Source organism: Agaricus bisporus (assembly GCF_000300575.1).
Source record: "Agaricus bisporus var. bisporus H97 unplaced genomic scaffold AGABI2scaffold_10, whole genome shotgun sequence".
Lineage (NCBI taxonomy): Eukaryota > Fungi > Basidiomycota > Agaricomycetes > Agaricales > Agaricaceae > Agaricus > Agaricus bisporus.
The window spans coordinates 1,051,844-1,079,755 of NW_006267345.1; the positions used below are offsets into that span (position 1 = coordinate 1,051,844).

A 27,912-nucleotide genomic window follows, 5' to 3' on the forward strand; every position below is an offset into this window, starting at 1 on the left:
AGGCGCCGCTAAGTTAAGCCTTTCTTCCTAATAACTACCCGGTTGAATTCTTGGTGACTTGTGGTGTAACTCTTGAGCCTAGCCAGATCCATTAGGATCCATTCGAGAGCGAGTCTAATAAGGTTTTTGTTCATCATCCCGCGAATAGATTGGGGATTGTTATTGCGTACGTGATCATGGCAATCATTCCCGTTTCATAATGCCCTGGTTCCTTACATTTAACATGTCTCTGTTAGTATATCGGTTAGTACACGCGCCTGTCACGCGCGAAAGCGGGGTTCGACTCCCCGACAGAGAGTTTATTTTTGATACATATATTAGTTTCGGTTTTCCTTTTTGCCAGTCCTTCGACACTCTCCAATGCTGTCAACTTTTTACTGCAGTAATCTTTGGGACGCTTTACGTTTAGTCTAACTGGCCTTGAGTATCAGTGAATGGTGGCTGAGATGGCTGACATCCAAGTTTTCCCGGTGGTTGACAATCGAAAAGATTATATTTTGTCCTACTTAAAAGATGCTAGTCACCCGCCCACTTTGCTAAACATATAAATTGGCGGAAAACACGCCTGGATTTCCTTCATACGTCCATTACATTACCATCATGCATTCTTTACTCGCATCATACGCCTCCGCTATCTACCTATTCTTGTTGAATATCTTCGCCTCTTTTTGGCTTAGCCGCACTCGCACCTCGACATCCGAGAATGCCACCGAGCTCGGATTCGGTGTCGTAAACGTCGTCAATGTCGTCAAAGGTACGAATTACTCAATTATATATTAGCGTAATGATTCTCATTTACGAATTCGACGCTCACTTTCTAGTCTTCGGCGACGTCGCTCCCGCCCAGACGTTGGGTAATGAGAAGGTTGGCGTCCTGCCTTCTCAAGAAGCAGATATTACCGACCACGCAGGTTTGTCATGGAGTTAATTGTTGCATTTCGTTCAACTTAACCCATGGGCATCTCATAGCATACGCTGATGAGGCTACGTCGTCTATTATTAGACAAGCTTTCATTCCTTCGAAATTCGCGGAGGCAATGAGCCGTTATGGTCCCGTCAAGGCGGTTGGTGAGGATGAACCAGCGAACAAGAGTATTAAGCGGTGTTCGCTTCTTTCAAGCGACGATAATGCGTCGGAAGATCGTTTCTTTAGTGACGGAGAGTCCATTACCTCGTCTTCTATGACTTCGGTGGGGGATGAACCAGAACCTCCAGATATTGCTGAGAGATTTGATAATGATAGGGTCCAGGATAGGATTGAATGTGGTTTGACAGTTGCTGATGCTCATGAAGACGATGGCAAATCTATTGGCGGCAGTGAGTTTTTTTCATAATCGGATAGCTCGCGAAGCCTAATGTAAAAAAAAATTCTACCCAGTCGGCTATCACTTGTCACTTTTTGGAGATGACGAAAGCATGATGGATGGGAGTGGAGATGAGGATTTTTTCTCATTTTCTGAAGAGAGCGAAGCGCCGGAGGGTACGAGAGAGAATGTCATTGATGAAATCGTTATCACGGACGACGTGCGAGGAGAGCGTAAGGTGTCGAGCCTAGAAGTAGTCGAGAGCAGTGCGGAAGGCGAGACCAATCTTGGGAATGCACAATTGCCGGAGGTCAATGACCCCGAGGGGGATTCAACTCCCCTTTCCAGCATCCTTGAGAAAGGTTCTCGATCCTCTTGCACACTCTCCGACGACTGTCTTTCGCTCGACAACCGAGGCAATGGAGAAACGGGTACTTTCCATAGTACAAGTAAGTTTGGCGTTTATTTTGAGTCGTAGTGCGAATTTCAGTGCGGCTGATATTTGTTTCTAGCCATCCATGAAGAGATATTGACTGAATTTCACGGCGTCAACGAGGAAGTCGCGGCAGTTTTCGACGGGACCGAGAACAATAAACCCATTTCGTCAAGTCCGTCTCTTTCTTCTCTCGAAGCGAGTGAAGAGGTGGAATCAATCCTTCCGAGAATTGGTGAGTTGTTTGTAAAGACTATGATGCATATACTAGAGTAACCTCTTAATTTTTTATCAGTTGTTCACAGTCCTTCATTGGACGATATTCACCACCGGCTGACCCACACCCTTTTTCGCCCTGCCCGTGATGAGAACGAGAATTTGACTGGAGTTTTGAATTTTATGCAAGAATGCGATTCGGAGATTCCGAATAGGTTTTTGAGTCTTGAGTTCGAGGGGGACGAATCTGATGAAGAACCAGCATACGACGACGACACCGACACCGACACCGACACCGACACTGATCAATATGACGATTTAAGTCGAGCTAATATTTGTGAGTTTAGAGCTGAAGATTGGTATGCTCAACTTACGATTATTCGTTCTTCAGTCATGGAACCGGGCTCTATGCCGCCAGGCTCCCTTCACCTTCTACGCGTTTCAGATGATGGTACATATATTACCATCGAACCCTTTGATTCAGATAATTCTGAGCCACCTTTATCGCCTTTCACTTCTATGCGCAAGGTGGAGACGATTAAACCTGCTACCCCCACTGTCGGTAAGTGATATCGTTCTCTTGTTGATATAAAACAGATACTTACGCCTTTCTCAAACCTAGTGGCGCAATGCCCGTTAATAGATGAGATATCCGCTATGTCTGCTCAAGTCGAGATAATGGAATCCACTATTGCCAGTGGTTAGTATTATCGTCGTGTCGAGAGTATTTGGAGCGTATACTTACACAGTAGTCTCATTCAGTTGCACAAACCTCATCTATAGAAGAGATCCTCACACATACCGAGTCGAAGCCTACCCACACCAGCGGTAAGTCTTTGTTATTACGCCTAGAGGTGACGCTCATGTATTATCTTAATCTAGACGCAAGCCCTTCAATGAAGGACGTTGCCGCTTATCCAAGACTAACTGAAGCCAAGGTAGTCGGGCCTATTCCCACTATCGGTCAGTGTTATCGTCCTTACAAGAGTCAAATTAAGGAGGTTCTCACATAACTTTAGTTATACAAAGCCCTTCAGTGGAAGATGTAAACTCTCCATCTATTCCTTTCATTGACGCCGAGAGCAAGGTAGTCGAATCGACTCCCGCCCTCTGTCAGTAATTCCTCCTTTGAAGGATTACGAGGTTACTCATACGTCTTATCAAGTTGGACCCAGTCCATCGATAGAAGCAATTATTGCATTACTCGATCTTCCCAAAGTCGAAGTCCTCGAATCTACTCCTACCAGCGGTTAGTATCGCCACGAAAGAAAAATGACGACGCTCACACTTTGTTACAAATTAGAATCAACGAAAGAATTAATCAACATGCCTGCTCGCCTTATTGACGCTGAGCTGAAGGTAGTCGAATCTACTCCTACCACCGGTCAGATGTTTTTCAAGGGTTAAGAAAAGACACTGACAAGTCAGATAGTTGGACCAAGTCCATCAATCGAAGCGATAATCGCCTTACTCGATCTTCCTAGTCATAGGGAATTTGGCGTAACCAAATCTACTCCCACAATCGGTCAGTATCTTCCTTCTAGAGATAATAAAATACTTACGCGCCAGATATCAAGTTTCGTCTAGTTCGAGGGAAAACATTCACGATACACTCGCTCGTGCTGATGCTACTGAGCTTGAGACAATCAAACCTATTATACCTGCCATCAGTCAGTATTATCTATATTTTAACAAGAATGTGTACTCACGCGCTGTTTCAAATTAGTTGTGCAGAGCCCGTCCATGGAAGAGATATTCGCTTTGCCTGCTCGTACTCTTGAAGAAGCCGCATTTGACATCGGTGAGCGTTATTATAATTACAAAAGATGAAAACGAGACTCATGCATTCTGAATCTACTAGTCTATAGTCCGTCAATGGCGGACTTGGCCGCTATACTCGCTGATCCCGTGCATGCTGAGGGCGAGGAAATCGAATCTACTCCCTCTAATGGTTCGTGACGTGCTTCGCAAAAAAATATGAAAGTACTTACATGCGTATACAGCACCGGAAGTAACACCCATCACAGCACTGGAAGAAACACCCATTAGTTCCGCTCGGATTCAGGCGGAAGCGATTGACTCTACTCCCACCATCGGTCAGTACTCTCCTTTTTAAGAAAAAGGCGAACGCTCACATGTATTTAGTTGTGCAAAGTCCTTCGATGGAACAGATACCACCTAGACCTCCTCGTCCCACTCGTGGTTTCGACGAGGATATAACTAAACTTTTGGATTTCATGAATGAACATGATTGCGAACTTCCGACGTTTGCACCATTTGACGAAGATGAAGAAGATGACGACAGTGATTCGATGAAGAGTCACGATTTGGATACTATCAGCACGGAGTCCTTGACTAGCCTTGAAGACGACGACAGTGATTCGATGAAGGACCATGACTTGACTACCCCCGATAACGTTGTTGGAACGGAATCTTTGAGAAACCTCGAGGATGAATGGAAACCCATTTTTGCTATTATCGACAGCAGTTTCGGTATTCCCTTTGCAGAGGGAAGAGCGTTTCTAGACAGCGCAGTGGAATGGTTAGAGAATGAACAGAAGAGTTCTTGGAGCGAGGAGAGTCTTTCCCAGTTGTCCGCTTCTGCGTCGGGGGATGGCGTGATGAGGGATGCAATGGCTTATGATGCAGGGAGCGGAGACGACGCTTATGGGGAAGATGAATCAACGGTGGTGAACGTGGAAGACAAAGATGTGGTTGCAGATGAGGAGAATGGATCGGCAGTGAAGATAATGAGAGATGAGAACATTATCGGTGAGGTTTCGACTGGATCTATTCCTTGGACCTTGTTTAGGCCTCGCGTTTCCCCCAAAGATTATCTGCGAGGTGAGTTTTGCGTTGTCAGTAAGACGACGATACGGATGACTAACGTTATTGCAGTTCCTGAACGTAGGTGTAAGAGAAGTTGACTAGATCGGAGCGCTTCCATGAGCACGTTTTTCATCTATTTCTTTTTGGCATTTGGCATAGACGCCTTGGGTCGCATTTTGACCTGCATGTTGCATTTCGGGTTTATCTCTGTCTGAGGATCATCATACCTTTTTTTCTTTCTGTATCTGTATTTCTTGGTTTCAAGGTGTCTCGGTTTCGTGATTTGTTTTTTCGAATTCTCAGTTTCTCAGTTTCTTGATTTCTCGATTCTTAATCTATTTCAGTTTCGCCGTTTCTCAGTACTTCTGTTTTCTCTCTTTGCATTTGGTTATCGTATACCCGCTGGATTTGTTTAACCCTCGATACCCTTCTCTTTGTTTCAGTCTCTAGATTTGATAGGAAATGGTTTTATAGAACACAGAACACATCGATATTACAAACCAGTATCATGAAGTCCGCTGCTTCTTTTGGAGAGGTAAACCTTCTTCGTTGTCTTCGTCCTCGTCGAAAGCGGCTTTCAAACCTTTCATCTTTCTTGTCTGCAACTTTGAAAGATCCTGTGTGGCAACGTGTACCCGGCCTCTCAAATCTCCCATCTCGTCCACCTCTAGATTCTTCTTCTTCTTCCCCAAACCTTTCGCTACTTCTTGTTTCTTGAGTTTGGGTCGTCTGAGGGATTGTTTGAGGAGTTCTGGGTCGGGAGCTTGGTGACGTCGGAGAACGAGATCGAGAGAGGGGCCCATGAGGGATAGTTCGAGTTTGGGTGTACGGGTTCCGGAGGTTTTGAGTGCGATTGTGTAGACTCGGATGTGAACTTTGGGGAGGGACGTGGGATCTTCGGTGGTGGTGGTAGTAGGATCGGTGGTGAGATTCGCGGGGGTAGGACCAAGGGATATGCTGATGACATGTTCTATACCAGACAGACATAGAGATTCTATGGTTTCACCGTTGAAAAAGGAAATGAACATGGATTTGAGCTGGGTGAAGCGAGGATGGGTATCGAAAAGATCAGAGGCAAAGTGGAGGAGGGGCTTGTGTCCTGGAGTTGATTTTGGTGTCTGGAATGTTGTATTTAGATGAGTGGATCCCCGAGAGAGAGAGAGAAGATACTAGCCTTGAATTCAGACATGCTGATAAACTTTTCGACGCCGACTTCGATCATGTCGAGGATGCGCCCGTCAAACATACGAACAAAGGTGAGACCGTTGGGTTTCTTTTTTGTGGATTGGCCGACAACGAAGAGCGAGGCATCGTTTTTGGAGGACCAGAACTCGAGCGAGGCCTGGGAAGTAGCGTCGAAGGGATGGATGTCGTTTTTCTTTGTGAACGAAATGGCATTTGGTCGTTGAGAGCCATCTGAGGGTGTTGTTAATGGTGAGTGTAGGTGAAACGATGGCATAGACACTCACGAGTTCTTTCATGGCCTGGTTGACGACCTCGCCGGTGTGTGTTCCCCGGAGAAAGACACAGGTGCGGGGGTCCTCGACTTCTTTCGGCTGGCGAGCCTCGAGTGCACGTTTTGAGCGAGCATTGCGCGGTTTTCTGACAGACAAGTCAGATTATTTCCGAGAAAAAAAAATCAAATCGCACATTGTTCGGAGCATTAAAGAAAAAATAGGCGGATGACTAATGCGCTATCTCTTGAGCCATGTCCACCGTCACCCTCCCACCAAGACAGAATCCCGTCCAGCCCCCCGTCTGGCCCATCGAGCACGCAGCCCCCGGCGTCGACACCCCTCTCATCTCCAAATGCTGTAGTCACTCTCGTGCAGGCGGCGTCTGCTGCAGGGAGCTCAATAAGCAGCAGCGCACCCTCATCGACCCGGACGTAGTCCGAGATGTGTGCGTCGATAAAAAATATGCCTCGTTTATCGTCTTCTAGGTACTGACCTCGAGCCAGTGTAATCGGTCTTTCCGACGGTCTGACCGTGCCCTTTGCTTTGACTGCCGGTCTATCTTCCCTCGGGGAATCAAAACTCGTCGTTCTCGGTGGTATCGCTGAACTCATAGCTGGCGCCATCTCAATGGGCATCGGCGGTTTCCTTGCTTCGCAGGCAGAGAGGGATCACTACCGTTATCTCCATAAACAAACACGAGAACGGGTCAAACAGAGTTGCGCCGGTGAACTGGAAAGAGAAGTTACTCAGGTCCTTGCTCCCGTCGGTGTCAATGAAAAATCATGTCGTGCCGTGGCCAACTGTCTGCGTGAGATCGAAGAAGACGACTATCCATCATCATCTTCCAGCAGTGATGCAGAAAGCTCCAGCTTAAGATGGGGCAAGGACGTCGGTATCACTGCTTTTCTTCTCAAATTTGGTCAAGGACTAGGTAATGACTCTTCTCTCTCTCTCTCTCTCTTTCGCGGCTCTGCTGACTGGGCCTATTGCAGAGGAAATTCCGACTATGCGCCTTTACGTCTCGGCATTCACTATCGGCATGGGTTATCTTATCGGCGGTCTCATTCCCCTCATACCCTACTTCTTCATTCCAAAAGCTCACATCGCTCTCATCTATTCATGTATCATCACCGGAGCCGTCTTGCTCATCTTCGGAGCAGTCAAATCTCATGTGACTGGAGCGAGTCTAGGGATAAAAGGATATGTATGGGGCGCAGTGAGTACCCTCATGGTTGGCGGTTTAGCCGCCGCGGCTGCATTTGGAATAGTAAAACTACTGGAAGGGGGGGAATAGGTATATATATAGGCACACGGAACATACTATCCTATAGATATATAGATATGTACATCGCCCTATAGCTTGCTTTTGGCTTCTTCTCTCGACTTGCGTGCTCGGATAGCCCTCCCGACTCTGCTCACGCTCTCTCTACCGAGCTTCTCGCTGATCCACCAACCGATATCAACCATCTGGCTGAGATCAATTGTACCGTTGGCAGTTCCTCCGACGGTGTATGGTGAGTTTTGGAGGGCATAGAGAATGTCTTCAGTAGCAACATTCCCGGTTGCACCGGGAGAATAAGGGCATCCACCAAGGCCGCCAACGGAAGAATCGATTGTACGAATGCCAGAGTCCAATGCGGCCATGACATTGGCTACGGCTGTTCCAAAGGTATCATGGAACTAATGGGATTTATAGATTAATATGAAACAAAACAAAAACAAGAATGAATTTGATAACTTACATGTCCGGCGAGATTGGAGACAGGTACGTCTTTGGTGACTTCCGCAATCATTTCGGATATATCAAAGGGTGTACCTTGACCCACTGTATCACCCAAACTAACTTCATAACACCCCATATCAATCAACGCCTTCGACACCTCTCTCACTTTCTTATAATCCACTTTACCGGTATACGGACAAGCTATGACGACACTGACGTAGCCACGGACACGGATATTGTTATCGAGGGCTTTACGTGCTACGGGTGCGAGTCGGGCAAGGGATTCAGAGATGTTGCAGTTGAGATTGGCACGGGTGAAGGCGTCGGTGGCGGCTGTGAAGATGGAGATTTCGTCTGTGAGAGGGGGTTGTTGGTGTTGAGATGAGGAGAGGAGGGTTAGGAGATCGTCGAGGCCACGTTGGTTGGGTACGAGACAGGCATAATGAACGTTTGGGACATGTGTTTTCTTCTTAAGTACCTCAGCCGTACCACTCATCTGAAAAAAAATAACGAATTAATAATGGTAGAAGGAAAGAGTTTGTTCTCTTTAACTTGCCTGAGGAACCCATTTAGGACTGACGAAACTACCAGCCTCGACATTGGTAACACCGGCTTTAACAAGTCGGTCTATGAGCTGGACCTTGAGATCCACAGGCACGATCGAGCCCTTTTCGTTCTGAAGACCATCTCTCGGTCCAACTTCAACAATGTTGACTACATTGGAGGACGTCGCAGTCGCCAGCGACCTCGTTGACGCCGATAGAGGCTTTGTGAATAAGGACCGAGAAGCGAGACGAAGCATTTTGTCGTTTCGCGTCTGACTTAGGAGTGTGTTTGTTTTATAGGGTCGACTGCCGTTCGGATGTGTGATCCGGATCTTGGATGTTAAATAACACATATCATTTCGGCCGAATATTCCCGAGGCCGAACACTCCTGTTCTGTTGTCAATCTATTGGCGTACTGTATAGTATGTATTGTGTAGCTTTGATACTCAAGAAAAAATATGAACCCTTCAAATACTCAGCAAACGAGAAAAAAAAAGACCGATAAAGGGATAAGCTATTTCTTGTCCCCAATCTTGGCCTGAGCCATTTGACGATTGAGGTCGCTGGAATTAGGGCTGTTGGGCGCTGGAAAATACTGATGAGTAATCGATGCGTCTTCCATGACCTCCTATGCAAAAAATAAATGTGAGATACGAATGGTCGGACAAGAGGTAACAAAGCCGACGAACCTTTTCTGATTCTTCTTTGAACTTATTAACCTCATCGCGTAACTCTTCGAGTTCGCCGCCGGAATGCCCAGCAAGCGTAGCCATTCTCTTAACGGCGGTGATACTGAAAGCGGCTTTACGCCAAGCTTGTTTGGCATTGAAGGCCCTCTTGACATGTGGCAAAAGATCGGCAGGGGTGCCATCTTCACGAGCGACAAAGTGGGGCTTCTCATCAGAAAGCCACTAAGTCATCAAAATGAGAAAGGGGTCATGACGATGGAAAAACTAGAAAAAACCTTGTGTTGGAGGGCTTGGGTGGCTGTTGGTCGTTCGAGGGGATCTACCGTTAGACATGTGCGAACAAAGTCTTTGGCGGTCTCGGAGACATTCTCCCAATATTCGACGGGTTCAAACTTGTAGTTGCCGGCCATGATGGCTTCCATCTCTTCTTGTTGGGTATCTCTGTCAAAGGGAGTGTAACCAGCGAGAAGGAAGTAGGTTATTACTCCCATCGCCCATACGTCGACGGGTTTGCCATGGCCAACTGAAGGAGCGAGTAAGTTGATTGGGCGTGTGGGGGTTGGGGACAAGGAGTATACCTCGTTTGAAGATTTCAGGCGCCATATACTATTGACATCGAGTGTTAGGACTGTTTAATGGTAACTAGAATGAGCTTACGCCGGGAGTACCACAGACTTCGGTCAGTTTGGTGAGTTTCTCGTCTTCCATCACACGACTCAGACCAAAGTCGGCTATCATAATATCGGCATCCTCTGCTACGGTTCTGAAAAGCAGGTTTTCGGGTTTGAGATCTTGAGATGATTTAATATTCTTTCAGTTTAAAAATGAGGAGATAGTAATAATGGGGAATGCGAACCGCGATGGACGATGCCACAGTCGTGAATATATTTGACGGTCTTGAAGACGGTGCGGACGAGATCAGCGGCTTCACTGGTCAGGGTCGGATAAGGGTATGAGCGGATGTGATTGTCGTGGGACTCACGCCTCATAGTAACTGCCTTTGGCGCATATGCGGTCAAAGAGCTCGCCTCCGGTGCAGAGATCGAAGCAGAGGTAGAGATTGTGTGCAGTCTAGGGGTAGATGCGAGTGAGTGGAATGGATGGTGGACTGAAGACCTACTTCAAAGTAGTCGTGAAGGGTGACGATGTTGGAATGTCCACTGGAGACACGTTTGAGGACGGTGATCTCGTTGCGGACGAGGTACTCCCTGCCCTCCATGAGCTTTTTGTTGATGACCTTGCAGGCGTAGTATTTGCCGGTCTGAACATGGATGGCTTCCTTGACGATGGCATAGGTGCCGCTGCCGATGGTCCTGCCGGTGCGATACTGGTTGTGGTCAGCGTGGGCGGTGGTGAGCGGGTAGAGAGGATTTACTGAGCAGGTGGGGACGGGCATTGTGGTCGTGGTTGGCTGTGTCTGGAGGATGATCAACAAGCCATAACATAACATACAACATACCAGCGAACTCACCGCCGACGGTGTCGCGCTCCTCGGCCGCTCCGACGTGCTCGCGCGCCCCTGCACGCTGTCGGTCGTGGTGTGCGTCGACTTGAATGCAGCCTTGATTTTCGAAGTCTTGGACCGGGAGCTTTGCTGGGCACCCATGGCACGGTTGAAGAAGGTAGTTTTAATTCGGCACTGCCACGCGCTGGCTTTCACCAGGACGGGCGCTTAAATCGAATACAAATAACAATAATGATAATAACAACTACAACATTCATCATTCTCGTCCAGGTGTTCCTTGCCGTCGAGGCGTGCCCGGCGCCTTTCTCGGTGTCCCGCCATTCGGGTATACTGCGGTCAGTCTTCGCCCACTGTCGCCGATCCTCTTCACCTCCTTCGCTGCTCGTCGCGCCGAGTCACCAATCTTGGACGGATGCCGAGCAGAGTCGATCTGCGACAACGACCTCAACAAATCTCTCAGCCCTCCCGGCGGCCCCTCCTTTTCTACATAATTCTTCACCACATCTACACCATCACCACCGTCGCCACTCGCACCTCCTCGGCGTTTCTCTAGATTGGCATGCAGCAGTCTGAAACGTTCATTCAGCATGTCTTCCGCCACCCTCATCGTCGCCCGTGCGGCGTTAATAAATGAACCTAATCGGTCCAGTTTGTAATTCACGTCTGGTGTCAGCGTGTTGATCGCTGGCAATAGTTCGGTAGAAGTTCGAGAACGCAAAATTAGATCGAGTGACTTTCGCATGTCAGATGGCAGGTCGTGAAGATCTGGTAGCAAATCTTCGTATTCTTCGTCGTTTTCAATCTGTCGCCGTTTCCCACTAGCCTTTTCCGATAGATACACAGAACTCGCTTCCTCCACTGCGCTTTGTCTCTTGACATATTCTTCAAAGGCGTATAGAACCTTCTTTCGCATATCCTCCTCCTCTTCCATTCTACGTAGATAGATCCCGTACTAAGTACATCATTTTCGGAATCAAGTCAGCCACTCACTGTCGAATGTCCTGACTATATTTGATATCGAGGTTCTTATTCCTTGTGTTTTGCTCGTTTTCTTTCGCCAGCGATCCTTCAGCTATTGCTGCTCCGCCATAGAGATTCAACCGTGTCTTTCGCTCCACCAGCCTCCGAATAAACTCGTCTTTAACCTGCGTCGACACTGCCGCAGCTTTGTCTGACAAGCCCAACGTCGGTTTGCGTTTCACAGGCGTCGATGACCGGGAAAATGAAGAACTCCCAGACGAACGGATGGCACACCAGGTCAAGAGTTGTCGGACGCGTTCGGTCTCTGGCAAGTCGCAGTCAATGTGTTTGAAAAACGTGCCTTCGGGTACGGTATTAGGAGGTGACGCTACGCCTTGAGTCAGTACGCGTCTAAACTGTGTTGAGAAACTTACAGATAATCCCTGCTTCAAACGCGCTACTTATCCGCTTTCCCCTTGATAACGAGCTTTTTCTGCGATGATGTCCAGTGCTTCGTTCCTTTTCCCTTCCGACCCGTCTTTCCCCCTCTTCGTCGCTCGCAATAGCCGCCATTGAGCCCTCTCTCAGCCGTTTATTTCTCTGGATCTGTGGTGTCTCGTTTTGTTCGATAGGAATAGATGTATCCAGTTGTTTTAGGCCCTTGGAAGAATCTGGCCGGGAAAACTGAAAGGCAGGGTCCATGTTCTGGTCCATGACCGTTGGAATGCGATCCGGTGGCTGAGAAGAGGCTCGGAACTTTTTGTTTGGTGGTTGTGACGACGACGAAGGGATAGGTTGGGATGAGGATGCTCTAGACTGTGGTACGCGGACTATTAGCAGTCCGGTGGATGTTTCTTCTGCATTTAATACTTGACACATTATGTTCGGCGTCCTGGGGTGCGATATACAAGCACGCTTACCTTTGCGTTTGTTGGACGCCGCTTTCTATGAAGAAAATGAGTAACGAGTACGCTGTAATGAACGATCTGCTCACGTCTTTTCGGGCGCGTTTTGCGGCGGCGAGGAGGGGATTCCCGTTGTTGAGCATGGAGAGAGTGATAGTGGTCGAAGGCATCGATTCCCACGCTTTCCACAATCAACGAACTCGTTTTAGGCCGGTGTGACTGTCACGGTAACGTCTAGAAAAAAGAAAACAAACGAATATTCTTGATATTTTTTTAATTGATGGCCACCGTTGCCCCCGTCCTCCCCGCCGACTATGCTCCTCCGACAGCGTCGACCTCGCGACTCACTCGTGCGTAAACAGTCTCTGGATTCGCCGTGTTTTTTTTTTCTGAATTTCTGTTTAGCGGCGAGCCACAGGACCCTGCTGCCCATAGGACCAGCTTATCTCAACCATCTCAAACTTTCTCTCAAACATGCGAACGATTTCGAGGCTCTAGACAGTCATCTCAAAGATGAACTTGATAAAAAGCGCGCTTTGGAGGCGGATGGTGCTAATGGCGAAGACGATTTGGGTGTTGGCGATGAGCCAGAGGCTGATGAGGTGCTTGATCTCGATCCTAAAGAATGGAAGGTGCGTCGAGTTATTATCTTTCATAAATTCATTCTTGATAGTGTTTTTTAGAAACACGATTATTATGCTGTTCTTGGTCTTTCGCATCTGCGTTTCCGCGCAACTCAAGACCAGATCAAGATCGCTCGTAATGTCTTTTTTTTCTTGTTACATCAGACGACCAATTAATCAAGATATGAAGATCGCAAAAAGGTTCTCAAACACCACCCCGATAAAAAGGTGTCCTCCGCTACACCTCCCACCAATGCCTTGCAATTTTCTGGCATCAATACCAACGATGATGCGTTCTTCAAGTGTATTCAAAAAGCACACGAGGTCTTGAGTCATCCTGAAAAACGCCGTCAATTCGATTCGGTGGATCCTACTTTTATTGAATGGGAAGAAGATCTCCCGTCGACATCTGTCAAGGTGAGCAATTTCGCGAGATCTTTTTGATTTTAATTTTTTACCAATGACAATAGAACAAAAAAGATCTCAAGTTTTTTACCACTTTTGGCCCGATTTTCGAGCATTATTCGAGATTCTCTCGTGTTCAGCCGGTACCGCCTCTCGGTGCTGTAGATGCTACGAAAGCAGAAGTCGAAGGGTTCTACGATTTTTGGTACAACTTTGATAGCTGGAGGAGTTTTGAGTGGTGGGACAAGGAGGTCAATGAAGGTAGTGATAAGTAAGATGTCTGATGATTACTCGTGGTCTCTTCTTCACTAACCAAATTTGATTGTAGCCGTGATGACAAACGTTATACGGAAAAGAAAAACAAGTCGGAGCGTGCGCGTAGAAAGAAGGAAGATACTGCCAAGCTTCGCGGTCTGGTAGACCTAACTTTGGGTCTTGACCCCCGTATCAAACGCATCAAGCAAGAGGAGAAGGAAGCTAGAGAGGCAAAGAAGCGTGGTGCAGCAGGCGGTCCTCCGAAAAAGACGAAGCAGCAGGAAGAGGAAGAAAAGAAGAAGCTCGAAGAAGAAGCTCGCAAGAAAGAAGAGGAAGAAAAGGTTGGTGAAACGAACGACTTTGAGTGTTTTATACTGAAATGTTCTTGTCAGGCTGCTCGTGCAGAGGCGAAAAAAGCCAAGGCTGCGGCTGCAAATGCTGCGAAAAAGGCGAGGAGGGCTGCCCGGGCTGCAGAGGGCGAAACTTAGTCATGTGATTAGTCGAGTTGGGATCGCGTCGTTGTCTTTTGCCAAAATGTCTCCTTTATTAGAACTTAGAATGCTCAACTCGGTCACTCGTCGTCTAACTTCATCCCCGTCAAAGCAAAGCAATCTGCTCGCGTCGCTTGACGCGCTTGATATTAACGAAGGCGAAATCAAACCGGCGTCTAGACGTACCGCTCGCAAGCTCAAATTGGACGACAATGATACCCAATCTCAATCTCAATATCCAAGATCAATCCTGGGGAATAATACTCAGAATAATGCATTAGACAAGACGCGGCGCGCGGCGACGATTAGTACACAACAACAGGCGTCGCCTGTCAAACAAAATCTCCGATTATATTCGTACAAGGATTACCCGAAAACTTGCATAGTTTATACCACGCACGAAGAGGAAGCCAATGAGTTGATCGAAGGTCTTTGCCCAGGGTATGTTCCCCCTCCCCTTCTTGCAAATCTGCTATACTGACTGATGCCAGGGCCGTTGCTATGGACCTCGAATGGATGGTGAATTTTTCTGGAAGCGCTGGACAACGAGAACGCAAAGTCTCTGTTGTACAAATCGCAGATAACAAGGGCGTTATTCTTGTAATACAGATAAATAACATGCGGAGTAAGGTGCCTCATTATCAAAAATCTTGAGGCTGAAAGAAACTATCCTTAGGATTCCCATCTCGTCTCCAGGTATGACGGACTTTACTCTCTTCTCGTACATTTGACACAACAGAGATTCTAGGCACTCATAGAAAATCCTGATGTTGCAAAAGTTGGCGTTAATATCCTCAGTAGGGTCAATTTTTTTTCGTTTATTAAGGCTCGCTCACGCTAGGTTTCAGATGATGGAAAGAAACTCTTTCGAGACTATGGAATCCTCGCAAAGAATCTCGTTGAGCTGGGATCTTTCGCTTTGATTGTTGATCCATCGCCTGTCGCCAAACGCAAGATCGTTAGCCTTGCCAAGGTAGGCATGAGCTGTGAGCAATAATGCTTCATGCTCAACCGTTTGTTTTTTACAAGCTCGTTGAACATTACTGTCAACGCATTTTGGAGAAAGGGGAAGAACGGATAAGCAATTGGGAAAAGCCTTTGAGTAAGAAACAACAAGAGTGTATGTTCACTTCCATCTCTCTGTCAAGCAACGTGATTGAATGTGTTGTTTGATTAGATGCCGCAAATGACGCTCATTCGTCTCTCATGGTCTACAACGAACTTTTGATTCTTTCGCGAATTTACTCTTGCTCACTCGAGGGCGATGTCCGGAGCCGATTCACTAGTAATGTGACTTGGCCTCTAGAAAATGTCGCTGCAGAGTTGGACTCATCTGTTGAGGCCGTGAAACAACAACATCTTCGAGCGTACAATTATTGGCACAAGAAGAAGCTAAGCCTCGATGATATGTGTCGGAAGTTGAGTTTGAAAGACAAAGGGTATTACGGTCCTGTTTCAACGGAGGATGATATGGCTTTAAAACCAGGTACTGTAATGTAAGTCTATCACCTTTTTTCTTTCTTTTTCCTATCTGAAGATATGTCTTTTTGTAGAACATATATCGTATCGGCTTTGAAGAATAAGCCGCAGTTGGAGTTTCAATTGACTGAATTAATTAAACTAGTTCAGATGGACCTTAATTCTTGGAGTCGTCATTCAGCGTGGATCTTAAAGCAAAATGGTGTATAATTTATTGTTTTTTATTCTGATTTATTCATATCTACATGTACCAGGTAGTGGAGTTATGTTACTTTTGTTATTTCAATTTTTGTAAATGCGGAGAGTGCGCCTTGCCATGATTATTATGCTGAACGATCTCGCTTCTCTGCCGACGAAACTTAACAACGTGCTGATATCAGATGAGCGCACCGGAGACTATAGAAAGGTGGTGAAGTTGATAATTCGCAGTTTCAAAGTTAACGAGGAAAATTCCCCAGCGCTACTTTCCCTATGTCAGGTAGATCTCGTATTCATAGATTCGATTTATAATGCTGGGATGAGCTGCGTTTGGAGGCCGTCCTTTGGCAGGATATATTTTGATCCATCTCAGATATAAAGCATACATTTCGAGCTAACCCTTACCTACGCCTAGTTGTTCCATGGTAACTTTCTATTTTCCTAAATATCAAGCGTACAGAGAATCCTACTCCTACAAGAAATCACTTCTTCTCTTTTACTCGCCTCTGTTAAGTTTGTCTAGAGCTCTCACGCCCTGTTCGAACCATTCTTCCCTCGTTATCCAGAATTCTTGACGATTCTTCATGATATCCGCCAATACAGCACCACCAAGGAAGACCATGTGTTTCCTCCGGGGAGGATCCTCGATTTTTATTTTGAATTTCTGCAAGAACGATGCATAATTTAGCTAATCGAGAGAAGAAATCGAGACACATACGCTCAAACGTGAGGGGTCTCCGTTCAACACACGCATCAAATAAAGCTGTTTCATTTCCTTCTCTAATCGACTAGGTAGACCTGGGTACATGCTCGATCCTCCCGATAGCACGATGTGCTTGTACAATTCAGGGCGAACATCGACAGCCGCGGATTGAATCGTTTGAGATAGCATTTCTATGATACGAAAGGGTTATTTGGAGGGGTGAGGTGAGAGATACATACATACCTGCGACGCCTGGCTGTTCGACGTCAACTAGATGGGGTTGAAACATGCATTCGGGTGCTTCGAAACGTTCTGAACCGACTTTGATAGTTCGTCCATCAGGTAGCTAATTGAGATCAATTCCTAGCGTATGTTACTGCAGGGACGGAGCACACCGTATAGCTCTCTACTAGGACGGTTGTCTCTTCTGACAGTTTGGTATCTTGATCCAGATCATAACTGATGCGAGTGTGGTGAGAACCATGATTCGGTGGAGAGGGGTAACGACACGCACCTAACATAACATAGCTTTTCTTTAATCTCGCGCACTGTCTCAAAATCGGCCGTTCGGTTGAACGCGTATCCCCTCATAAGCAGCAGTTTGATAAGGTATCGTGTTACATCGCGACCGGCGATGTCCAGTCGACGAGTCAAGTGGGGCATGGCGAAGCCGTCGTACACCGGAACGATGTGAGTTACACCGTCCCCTGAGTCCACGACGACCCCGGTTGTTAAACCTACATAGGGAGTATTCCAATCAGAATTAGTTAGTCAGAGGAATGTTGTAGATTGGACGCACCTTGAGCGTAGAGAGTCAAAACCGCCTGTATAGCGACGTAGACGCCTTCAAATCCGTAATCCTCGAACATAACTTGACACATCTTTTGCCTGTTCACTCTTGGGTTCATTGGGGGTTCCGTCAGTAAGATCTTCCGTCCTCTGGGGTCAACCTTCATCTTCTCGTTGAAGGTATAATCCCATAGATGTTTCATATCCTCCCAATTCTTGACGATACCATGCTCCATCGGTTGGGTAACTTGGAGGTAGTTACGGTTCTGGGCAGCTTCGTCCCCGATCATTATATCCTTGATCACTGCTGAACCGACACGTTCTTCGGCACGGAGAATGGGGCGACCAACAATAGAGGGAAATACTATAGTCACATAAATATTTGAATGAGGCGCAATAAACAATGGGCTTCAAGTTAACATACCATGTTCAGGGAAGTTAGAGCCTGCGTATCCGACTTTGACAAAGCCGGTACCGTTATCGACGACAAGGGGTGCCCCGGGGTCCATGGAAAGAGAGAGATACAGGATCTAATCAGAGGGCGCAGTAGAGCCTTGTCACGAGTCACGGGGTCACGTTCTATTTTCCCACTATCCCAACTAGAAAGTGTCGACTTCGTCTCCAGTCCCCTTGCTTGGCTGTATGAGAATATGATGCCTTCGACATTTTATAGCTCATTGGATGATAACTTCTATACTGTCAGTGATCAATCATTAGAAATGGATATGTAAGTTTCGGTGGCTTCTGTATTGACTATTGAGACACTTTTTCTTTGAATGTTTTAAACTTTTCCTCCCGTTACACCGTAATGTGAACACAAGGAGCCTACAGGAATTTTTCTTTTTTCTTTGCCCAATGACGAGGCTTTGACGGGATGTGATAGGATCAGTCTAGATATCTGAATAGCAATTACGCAGGCACGGGATTTCCGCTGCCTGCGAGTAGTCATTTTTCGTATAGTCTCTAATATACATTTAGAGAGCAATTGAAATAGATATTAATGCTCATAAATTCGAGGAAATATTTTAATAAAGACTCGTACAATTCGAGGGAAATAGAAAAAGATTTTCGGAAGTATAATTATGAAGGCTTGTATGATTCGAGTTAAAAAGGAAAAAATTAGGAATGTGCCCGGGAAGTGGAAATTCTCGGGTTGGTTCGGGCTAAATTTGCTACTTGAAGAAAAGAGATCAAAGGATGACACCACAGCAAAGCCACGGTGACATGAAACAGGGAAGCCGGTAGGGGAGGAAGATAAGATGTTGCAACCATGCAGCGTGGTCCATGCCACAGCGTCAGGGATTGTGTGCGGAGGCAACAGAATGTAGAAGCGAAGGGTGTGTGTGAATGTATATTTGGAACGCTTCCGATGACCACTGTCCAAGAGTTTGGATGATGTCAAAAGACATTCCATTCTGAGCCAGTGTTGTTGCGCCACCTGCGCACATGGAATGGCCTCCGTATTGTGCATCAAAGTGTAGGTGGAAACGGTTCAGAAACCATCGGCGAGTAGGCGGCGTCCCGTTGGAAGTTAGCCAAAGCCAGGGTGTCTGTGGAAAAAGGCAGTCGTGGGATTTAATGTAGGTGGTGCATCAGGAAAATGGTTTTTTTCTTAATTGATCTTAATTGGTCTTAATCAGTCATTAAGAAACAATTAAGAACGGATACCTTTCTTAATCTTCTTAATGATACTTAGGCCTGTGTATCTCAAGGTTCCTGGAAATGACTTAAAAGTTACTTAAACTGTACTTAGTTGATGTCTTTCTCATAAATATAAAAATGTTGACATAAAAATAAATTGATAAAAAGTCATATTAAAGTCACACAAGTACAAATTTAAGACACTCAAGGTCAACTAAGACAATAATAAGAAGCTTAAGAGTGAAAGTGATTATATTAGCATAGTAAATATAATACATTGGATACAATCTATACAAAAGGAATGAGAGAGTGATGATGAGGGAGTGATGATGTAAAAAGGAATAGTCTACAAGTAACAAATGAGTATGAAAACATACAGAGATAGAGAGCACTCACCAGGGGCCAGAGAATCTCTAAAACCCCCCCAAAACTCCTCCATACATTCCCCAATTATCCTCCCAATTATCTGCTCAAGTATCCCCTCAAATAACCCTCCAAAAATCCCCCAAAAAAGCGTCCAAAGTAGGCAAAAAAGTGTCCTAAACCAGCTTAGAATTAGCTGGGAGAGAGCTAGGGAAGGGGAGGGATGTCATTATTTTCCGGAAAGCGAGTAAACATAGCCAAATAGACTAAATAGAGTTTCATTATTTCTATTTAGATCAGAACTTTATTTCGATATTCACGTGAGTGTTACAACATATGTGTTGTGACATCTTTGCGATGTCAAAACAGGTGATATAACGGTTAATTTCCCTGGCATGGGAATGCATTTTAATACTATAAATTAGCTGACGTGTCATAACGCATTTAAATACATAATAACTAATTCGAGATTTATAGGACAGAGGTTACTTACTTGAATATAAGCCTAGAGAGCAATGAGGAGGGAAGGGGAGGGAGGGGAGGGGAGGAATGATGGTGGTGATGAGGAAGGATCAATGGTCATGCTCGAAACAGAAGTTCAACATGTCACATGATGTCACATGACTGCTGGACTTGGGATTTTCGAGTCAAAGTTCCTCAAATCATAGGTAGGAGATATTTTCGGGTCATTTCTGCATGGCCTTTAATGATCTAAAAGTGTATTCCTATATTTTCGAGGTTGGGGAGTTCGAATATCTAATTAGATTCTTTGTTGGATGAAAGCCTATTGAGTTATGGCACATTTAACATATGATAAACACAAAATTGCGCTATAGCTCCTCAAATATTGATCGGATAATAAATCTAAAACCAGATTCGAATTCCTGGGCCTTGAGAACATATATTTGCACTCTTAAATCATTAGAATTGGCACAGGAACCAGTATAAAACATGACATTCTTGTCATGTTTTTCCATATCTCCAAAACTGGTATGTTTTCCGACTAAAACATACATATAACCTTTTAATATTCTATGATTTGTCGTGATTTCTCCGGAATTTTACAAGCAGTAGAATAGAGCATACAATGTAATGTCTCTCTAAACATGTTTTATAGTGAACATAAAATTGGTTACACTCGAAAAAGTTGATGATCTTGATTTAACTTTAAACTTCTGTTGAAAAAGTCTAGCTCTTTTAAACATTCCTTGATCCTTGGTTTTCTTTTTTTTTTCCTTAAGCTAAGTCTATAATGTTTGTTGAGAAGGTCAAGTCTTTTTAGTGTTCTTTGGTTCTTGATTTTCTTATTTTTATCTTTGAGCTGAATTTCTAAGAATCATTTAAGTAACCTGGATATTCTTGTGCTTCTGAACCTTCTTTATGTTCTTAGCTTGTCATTAAGATACTCGAAGTAGCTCTAAGTGGCTCTAAGTAGAACTAAGAAAAATCCTGTTTTCCTGATGTGATAGCGACGATGGGGTCGTTATCTAAGCCGTTGGAGTGTACCATGATTTTGTTCCCCGCAAAGAAGCGATCTGTTATAGTGACCCCGGCCCGGTCCTAAGCTGGGGCGTTACGTCGATAGAAATACTCAGAGTTCTAAAGCGTAACCAAGGAGACCTCCTTGATGAATCGAGAAGAGTAACTCAAATGCGCCGTTATAGTACTAAGAGCTTGAGAGCGGTTTATAGAGCTTAGCAATTAAGTCTGACGGTTCAAGCGTATAGTTAGACTAAGACTTTGTATTCAAGTCTCCACCTAACCAAGTAGAAACATTGTTTCTACATGGTGAAGTTGAGTGTTATGAATTTACCAACCTATTGGAGGGACGTCATCATGCTTACTCATTTCCATATCCCTGGATATACTCTTCCCCACCTACGCTTCTCCCATCATTCTTTCCCATGTCACTTTCTCTTTGACGTTACCTTGTTTATCTTTTCCTTCTCAGGATCATTCTTATTGTTCCCTTGATTGATCCTTCATGTTACCTGTTATATCTTTTCCTTCTCATGATCAATCTTCTATTCTCATGATTGATCATCCTCCTTCCTAGTCTATACTTTCCTTCTCACTGATTACTCATCTACCTTGGTCATGGTTACTCAGCCCGTTCTATAGTTAGTTACCTCGGGTAGATAGTCTTAGTATAAGTAAGCGTAGATACTCTCTGTATTTCCCTACGCTTTACCAACTTGCTTTTCCCCTTACTCGCCCTCAAGTCTTTGCCTTTGCTGCAACCTGAGCATTTGCTTTAAGGTCGTAACATTTGGTAAAGCGTCCCTAGCTCACCTTGCAACTAGTAAGTACCTTGGAAGGGTACTGTGCAGCTTACTCTTGCTGCAGAACCGAAATTTTTTAGCCATACGGGCATCAGACGAATTTTAGCCACACGGGCACCAGAGAAGTAGTGTATGAGCGCAGAGACAAACAACTACGACAGTCTAGATGAAGAACCCTACGAACAAGTAGCCAGATCTACTAGGAGAAACCAGAACAGGAAGAACCAGAAGAAACGACAACCAGTTGACTTTAGGAGTTACAGAGATACTAGGAACCCCGTCGACACAGAGACAGAGAACGAGAACACCATCGACACAGACGATCAGAACACCCGAAACAACGACAACATGAGCAACGACACCGCCGTAACCGTTAACGAACAGACAGATGTACTCAAGTCGCTTATCCCGAACCCGAAGGATTTTGGAGGGGATAGAGAACAGTTTTCAGAATGGTGGAGGAGCATGACGCTTTTCCTCAAATACAACAAGGTCACGGACACCGACCAGAAGATTATCGCTACCATCGTACGATTGAAAGGACCAGTCCCCAGCTGTTTTGCCGATATATGGACAGAGAAAATCGCCACCAACTTCACATACACATGGGATACTTTTGAAGAAGAACTCAAGACTTCATTTGGAAAGGGAAACGAGAAGGATATAGCAGAAGAAAGGATTGAATCCCTCAAACAAGGAAACAGGAACACCATGGACTTCCTAGTCGAATTCACAGCTCTCATGTACAAAGCCAAAATCGACGACCAACACGCCATTTTCCTCCTTAAACGTCACACCCGTCATGACATTATCAAAACGATCTTAGGATATCCAAGTAAAGACATTCCAAAGTTGAGGGAAGATTGGAATAACGCGATTCTACAAGTTGGGTCAGGACTAGAGACGATGAAAAGGATTGATCACAAAACCGATACTGGGATCACTTACGGAGGAAGTGGACAACCAATGGAGATAGGATGGAAGAAATTCGAATGGGACAAGGATGGGAAACCCAAATGTCACAAATGCGGAAAGTTCGGACACATCAGGAAGGACTGCGAAGAGAAGAAGAAGAATTTTGGAGAGAAGAAGAGCTTCAAGTGTTTCAGTTGTGGGAAAATGGGATACATTGCAAAGAATTGCCGAAGCAACAGGAGTGGAAGGATTAGAGCGATGAACGAGGATTCTGACGATGAAGACGACTCCAAGAAGGAGCAGGGTTTTTCCGATGGTTCTGAGTAGGCACGACCTCGCGAACCAATGTACCTAGACAAATGAACAATCGATATGTTGTCCCTCAAAAACGTCTAGGAGTGCAAGAACTGGAAGTAAAACCCCTCCTCACTACAACAAACGGAAAGAAACTCAAAGTCTCAGCCATGGTCGACTCGGGATGCACACACACATGTATCAATGAAGGATTAGTAAAGAAGATGAAGATCACGACGAAGAAATTGGAACGGCCGATCACATGCAGGAATTCAGATGGAACGATAGCAGGAAAGAAGGATATCACCAAATTCGCGAAGATAGATCTAAACATCAACGGTCATAACGAGCAACTGGACGTGGTCGTCACTCCATTACAGTCATCCGACCTCTTTCTAGGTCATGATTGGTTAACAAACCACAACCCCGAGATCAATTGGAAACAAGGAATGATCAAATTCAACCGGTGCCCCACATCATGTTCTTTTCCCCATACTGACATCTCTTTCGAACCACGAATACGACGATTACAGTCAAACGAAGACACTGAGGAAAAAGAACCGGATCCAACGAACCCTGAGGACTTACCAGCATACATGAAACCCTTCGCCCATCTTTTCAACAGAAAGAACTTCGACAAACTGCCTGAACGAACGGAATGGGATCACGAAATTAACTTCACGGAAAACGCACCAACGGAGATATCATCAAAGGTTTATAGCATGACACCACTAGAGAGAGAAGAACTGGACAAATTCTTGGATGAAAATCTGGCTACCAATCGAATCCGACCATCGAAATCACCCTATGCAGCACCATGTTTTTTCGTTCCCAAGAAAGACGGTTCACTACGGTTATGTCAGGATTATAGGAAACTGAACGAAATCACGATCAAGGACAAGACGCCACTACCCCTCATCAGTGAAGTATTAGATCAACTCAAAGACGCCAAGGTTTTCAACAAATTGGACATTATCTGGGGGTATAACAACGTTCGGATACGAGAAGGGGATGAATGGAAAGCAGCATTCTTGACGAATCGCGGATTATTTGAACCAACGGTCATGTTCTTTGGAATGAGTAATTCCCCCGCCACCTTCTCACGTATGATGGCGACAATCTTTCGAGAAATGATACAAGACGGATCTTTAGCCAACTACATGGATGATTTCATCATTCCAGCAAAGGACGATGAAGAATTGGAAGCACGGACTTTACGTTTTCTCAAAATCGCGGAGAAACACAATTTATCATTTAAACGGACGAAATGCGAGTTCAATGTCTCATCAACAACGGTGTTAGGAACGGTTATTGGGAACGGAAAGGCAACAATGGAAGAAGAAAAGGTCAAGGCAATACGAGATTGGGCAGTCCCTACCACGGTCAAACAAGTCGAAAGTTTTTTAGGTTTTGCCAACTTCTATCGACGATTTATCAAAAATTTCAGCACCATCGTGCAACCACTAAACGAGCTGAAGTCTAAGAAGGGGGAGAAATGGTATTGGAACGATGAACAACAACAAGCTTTCGAACAAATCAAGCAAGCTATCGCCAGCAAACCGGTCTTACATCAGTAAAAAGTTTTTCTACTTGAAGCTACTTGAAGCTACTTGAAGCCATCTTGAAAAAACTTCAAGTAGTCATCAAGTAGCATTTTTCCTCAAGTGTCTCAAGTCAGAGTCTAATCTTGAGAGCTACTTGAAGTGACATTTTCAAGGACCCTCAAGTAAATAAGTTTTCTCAAGTAAATTCTCATGTAGTCTTCAAATTGGTTTGATATAGTAATCAAGTATTCTCAAGTATTCTCAAGTATGCATCAAGATTCACCAAGTAAATTCAAGTTTGCATCAAGATTCATCAAGTAGTATCAAGATTCATCAAGTAGTATCAAGTATCAATTCAATATTTCTTCAAGTTGTCAAGTTGTTCAAGTTGCTCAAGTAGCATCAAGTAGCGCTTCAAGTTGTTCAAGTAGCGCTTCAAGTTGCTCAAGTAGCATCAAGTATCACTTCAATATTTCTTCAAGTAGCATCAAATATTTCTTCAAGTTGCTCAAGTAGCGCTTCAAGTTGTTCAAGTAGCATCAAGTATTGCTTCAAGTATCACTTCAAGTTGTTCAATAAACCCAATAATTCCTACTGATGCTATAATATGGCCAAGTATACATCAAGTCTCATCAAGTGAACTCAAGAGCTCTTCAAGTATGTATCAAGTTCATCAAGTAAACTCAAGAGTTCTTCAAGTAGACTCAAGTATGTATCAAGTTCATCAAGTATACATCAAGTCTCATCAAGTAAACTCAAAAGCTCTTCAATAAGTCAACAAAATGTTTATATTAGCATAGTAAATATAATACATTGGATATAATCTATACAGAGGGATAGGATTAGAGAATGGGAAAGGATAGAGGAGAGGGAAGATGTTCTACAAGTAACAAATGAGCATAGAAAGATAGAAAGATAGAAGCACTCACCAGAGACCTTGAAATCTCCCCCAAATCCTCCCAAACTCCCCCAAGAATCTCTCTATACATCCCCCTACATATCCACCATATCCTCCCTCAAATATCCCCCAAAATACCCCTAAAAATGCGTCCCAAATAGGCAAAAATGCGCCCTAATTAGGCTTAGAATTAGCTAGGAGAGAGCTAGGGAAGGGAAGGGAAGTTACTCACTTGAATATAAGCCTAGGAGAGCAATGAGGAGGGAAGGGGAAGGAGGGGAGGGGAGGAATGATGGTGGTGATGAGGAAGGATCAATGGTCATGCTCGAAACAGAAGTTCAACATGTCACATGACATCATGTGACTGCTGGACTTAGGATTTTCGAGTCAAAGTTCCTCAAATCATAGGTAGGAGATATTTTCGGGTCATTTCTGCATGGATTTTAATGATCTAAAAGTGTATTCCTATAGTTTCGAGGTCGGGGAGTCTGAATATGTTGTTAGATCATTTGTTAGATGAAAGCCTATTGAGATATGGCACATTTAACATATGATAAACCCAAAATTGCGCTATAGCTCCTCAAGTATTGATCAGATAATAAATATAAAACCAGATTCGAATTCCTGGACCTTGAGAACATATATTTACACTCTTAAAACATTAAAATCGGCACAGGAGCCAGTATTAAACATGACATTCTTGTCATGTTTTTCTATATCTCCATAACTGGTATGTTTTCCGACGAAAACATACATATAGACTTATGTTCTTTTAATACTTTATGATTTGTCGTGATTTTTCCAGAATTTTAAAGCTGGTAAGACAATCTCTAGAACAGATCTAATCATAATTAATCTTCATATCAATTTGAGTCTGACTTGAGCTTACTTGAGTGACAACTTGAGGCTCACTTGAGGCTTATTTGAGGCTTACTTGAGGCTTACTTGAGGCTTACTTGAGGCTTACTTGAAGAAACTTGAAACTTACTTGAAGTATACTTGAGGCTTACTTGAAAAAACTTGAAATTTACTTGAGGCTTACTTGGGGCTTACTTGAAGAAACTTGAAATTTACTTGAATTTCACTTGAGGCTTACTTGAGTGACAACTTGAGATTATACTTGATGAGATTTGAAATGTACTTGCTTATACTTGAGAAAACTTGAAAATTGACAGTTTATTTCAAGCATAAATCATTTTTTCAAGAAGCTTTTCAAGTAAAATCTCTTGAATTCTTACTTGAGACATTACTTGATCATCTTGAAACTTTTTTCAAGTTGCTCTCAAGTGCTATTTTTCTCAAGTTGGTCAAGTAGAATAACTTTTTACTGATGTAGCGTTACCCAAGGACAAAGGACAATTCAGAGTTGAAGTAGACACATCAAACTATGGAACAGGAGCAGTATTATCACAGGAACAGGAAGACAAATGGCACCCAGTCGCATTCATGTCGAAAACATTATCCGAAGCCGAACAAAACTACGAGATCTACGACAAGGAACTACTAGCTATCATAAAAGCTTTGAAACTATGGCGACACTACCTATTGGATGCAAAGGAGCAATTTGAGATATGGACAGATCACGAGAACCTCAAATATTTCCGAGAACCTCAAAAGCTCAACGCTCGACAAGCAAGATGGTACCTCATGCTACAGGAATACGATTTCCTTCTACGACACATTCCTGGGAAGACAAACACCAAAGCAGATATCCTGTCAAGACTAATCAAACCTGACACATCTAACGACAACCGAGGAGTAGAAATGTTCAAGGAGAAAATGTTCATCCGAAGACTTGAAGAATCCATTCCCATCTATGACGTCACCTTACTCCACAATCGAAGATTCGAAATCATAGCCGATGAAACCCTACTTGAGAAGATTAGGAAATGTGAAAGACGAGAAACCAAAGTAATAGAAGAGATGAAGAAGCACCCAGAAAAAGTATGGGAGAACAATGGAATCATTTACCGACAAGGGAGGATCTATGTTCCGGATAACCAGGAGATCAGAGATTCCATTCTTCACGATCATCATAATTTCCCCGACGCCGGACATCCTGGAACGTACCGAATGCTAGAATCAGTTAAATGGACCTTTTGGTGGCCCACAATCAAAACGGATATCAGAAGATATGTCAGAGGATGCGACATGTGCCAGAAGAACAAAACCATTCAACGACTGTTAGGGCAACTGTGACTGTGATGTCACAGGTCACACCTGAACTTAAGAACTATAGAGGAAAGTGACAAAAGTTATATTAGGCGTGAACCTAAGAGAACTCGACGGAGTCTTCTACAAGTTTCTACCTACTTTATATACCTAGACTACGGCGCACAGACCAACTACCCTAGGTAACTATTTATATACTGACATGGGAAAAGAAGTACGTATGAGAAAATAAACTAATTATACATTTGACATGAGAAAAGAAGAGTGGAGTAAGAAGTAAGCAATCCATAAAAGTGTCCACAAGTACAAACAACTCCTAAACCGGTAATTCAT

At 44.4% G+C, this 27,912-nt stretch overlaps 8 protein-coding genes and 1 non-coding gene across 9 annotated transcripts; 4 read left to right on the forward strand and 5 right to left on the reverse strand.

The window, feature by feature from the left end:
* Window positions 1-226: 226 nt before the first annotated feature.
* AGABI2DRAFT_t113 lies at window positions 227-298 on the forward strand. The gene has a single exon. It is a non-coding gene; the product is annotated as a tRNA-Asp (tRNA).
* A 4,990-nt stretch (window positions 299-5,288) lies between these two features.
* Window positions 5,289-6,446, reverse strand: AGABI2DRAFT_153383 (hypothetical protein; the record flags this gene model as incomplete). Its single annotated transcript, XM_006455309.1, has 4 exons — window positions 5,289-5,900; window positions 5,957-6,198; window positions 6,248-6,384; window positions 6,433-6,446. The coding sequence occupies 4 exons, from the start codon at window positions 6,444-6,446 to the stop codon at window positions 5,289-5,291; spliced, it is 1,005 nt and encodes a 334-aa protein (XP_006455372.1).
* Window positions 6,447-6,478: 32 nt separating this feature from the next.
* AGABI2DRAFT_194967 (hypothetical protein) lies at window positions 6,479-8,812 on the reverse strand. Its single transcript, XM_006455310.1, has 5 exons — window positions 8,519-8,812; window positions 7,982-8,458; window positions 7,230-7,919; window positions 6,743-7,168; window positions 6,479-6,684 (listed from the first exon to the last, which is right to left on the reverse strand). The coding sequence occupies exons 1-3, from the start codon at window positions 8,762-8,764 to the stop codon at window positions 7,593-7,595; spliced, it is 1,050 nt and encodes a 349-aa protein (XP_006455373.1). The 5' UTR covers window positions 8,765-8,812; the 3' UTR covers window positions 6,479-6,684; window positions 6,743-7,168; window positions 7,230-7,592.
* A 68-nt stretch (window positions 8,813-8,880) lies between these two features.
* On the reverse strand, window positions 8,881-10,814 carry AGABI2DRAFT_194968 (hypothetical protein). Its single transcript, XM_006455311.1, has 10 exons — window positions 10,657-10,814; window positions 10,573-10,608; window positions 10,318-10,524; window positions 10,180-10,268; window positions 10,054-10,127; window positions 9,855-9,988; window positions 9,776-9,803; window positions 9,473-9,720; window positions 9,198-9,419; window positions 8,881-9,136 (listed from the first exon to the last, which is right to left on the reverse strand). The coding sequence occupies exons 1-10, from the start codon at window positions 10,801-10,803 to the stop codon at window positions 9,023-9,025; spliced, it is 1,299 nt and encodes a 432-aa protein (XP_006455374.1). The 5' UTR covers window positions 10,804-10,814; the 3' UTR covers window positions 8,881-9,022.
* A 104-nt stretch (window positions 10,815-10,918) lies between these two features.
* AGABI2DRAFT_121294 (hypothetical protein) lies at window positions 10,919-12,670 on the reverse strand (the record flags this gene model as incomplete). The annotated part of the gene is made up of 5 exons (XM_006455312.1): window positions 10,919-11,594; window positions 11,653-12,010; window positions 12,057-12,491; window positions 12,543-12,567; window positions 12,617-12,670. 5 exons carry the CDS (start codon window positions 12,668-12,670, stop codon window positions 10,919-10,921), a joined length of 1,548 nt encoding a protein of 515 aa, XP_006455375.1.
* A 137-nt stretch (window positions 12,671-12,807) lies between these two features.
* On the forward strand, window positions 12,808-14,396 carry AGABI2DRAFT_187769 (hypothetical protein; the record flags this gene model as incomplete). Its single annotated transcript, XM_006455313.1, has 7 exons — window positions 12,808-12,877; window positions 12,933-13,159; window positions 13,211-13,286; window positions 13,341-13,567; window positions 13,621-13,826; window positions 13,884-14,151; window positions 14,203-14,396. 7 exons carry the CDS (start codon window positions 12,808-12,810, stop codon window positions 14,296-14,298), a joined length of 1,170 nt encoding a protein of 389 aa, XP_006455376.1. The 3' UTR covers window positions 14,299-14,396.
* On the forward strand, window positions 14,369-15,990 carry AGABI2DRAFT_209861 (hypothetical protein; the record flags this gene model as incomplete). Its single annotated transcript, XM_006455314.1, has 8 exons — window positions 14,369-14,742; window positions 14,793-14,926; window positions 14,978-14,997; window positions 15,050-15,098; window positions 15,150-15,274; window positions 15,331-15,421; window positions 15,479-15,797; window positions 15,855-15,990. The coding sequence occupies 8 exons, from the start codon at window positions 14,369-14,371 to the stop codon at window positions 15,988-15,990; spliced, it is 1,248 nt and encodes a 415-aa protein (XP_006455377.1).
* A 410-nt stretch (window positions 15,991-16,400) lies between these two features.
* Window positions 16,401-18,008, reverse strand: AGABI2DRAFT_194972 (hypothetical protein). The gene is made up of 7 exons (XM_006455315.1): window positions 17,895-18,008; window positions 17,481-17,834; window positions 17,196-17,418; window positions 17,077-17,140; window positions 16,925-17,027; window positions 16,697-16,872; window positions 16,401-16,642 (listed from the first exon to the last, which is right to left on the reverse strand). The coding sequence occupies exons 1-7, from the start codon at window positions 17,977-17,979 to the stop codon at window positions 16,475-16,477; spliced, it is 1,173 nt and encodes a 390-aa protein (XP_006455378.1). The 5' UTR covers window positions 17,980-18,008; the 3' UTR covers window positions 16,401-16,474.
* A 3,880-nt stretch (window positions 18,009-21,888) lies between these two features.
* AGABI2DRAFT_121298 (hypothetical protein) lies at window positions 21,889-22,998 on the forward strand (the record flags this gene model as incomplete). The annotated part of the gene is made up of 1 exon (XM_006455316.1): window positions 21,889-22,998. The coding sequence occupies one exon, from the start codon at window positions 21,889-21,891 to the stop codon at window positions 22,996-22,998; it is 1,110 nt and encodes a 369-aa protein (XP_006455379.1).
* Between the last annotated feature and the right edge of the window lie 4,914 nt (window positions 22,999-27,912).

Bases quoted from the DNA above. Each gene is read 5' to 3' on its own strand.
- AGABI2DRAFT_194968 (XM_006455311.1), bottom strand. From the start codon at position 10,803: ATGGGTGCCCAGCAAAGCTCCCGGTCCAAGACTTCGAAAATCAAGGCT. The intron at 9,804-9,854 runs GTAAGCTCATTC...CGATGTCAATAG, and splicing joins AAGTCTGTGGTACTCCCGGC to TATATGGCGCCTGAAATCTT. The intron at 9,420-9,472 runs GTTTTTTCTAGT...TTGATGACTTAG, and splicing joins CCCAAGCCCTCCAACACAAG to TGGCTTTCTGATGAGAAGCC.
- AGABI2DRAFT_194967 (XM_006455310.1), bottom strand. From the start codon at position 8,764: ATGCTTCGTCTCGCTTCTCGGTCCTTATTCACAAAGCCTCTATCGGCG. The intron at 8,459-8,518 runs GCAAGTTAAAGA...ATTTTTTTTCAG, and splicing joins GTCCTAAATGGGTTCCTCAG to ATGAGTGGTACGGCTGAGGT. The intron at 7,920-7,981 runs GTAAGTTATCAA...AAATCCCATTAG, and splicing joins TCTCCAATCTCGCCGGACAT to TTCCATGATACCTTTGGAAC.
- AGABI2DRAFT_194972 (XM_006455315.1), bottom strand. From the start codon at position 17,979: ATGGACCCCGGGGCACCCCTTGTCGTCGATAACGGTACCGGCTTTGTC. The intron at 17,028-17,076 runs GTGTGCTCCGTC...GATCTCAATTAG, and splicing joins TCCTAGTAGAGAGCTATACG to CTACCTGATGGACGAACTAT. The intron at 16,873-16,924 runs GTATGTATGTAT...TTCGTATCATAG, and splicing joins CGAACAGCCAGGCGTCGCAG to AAATGCTATCTCAAACGATT.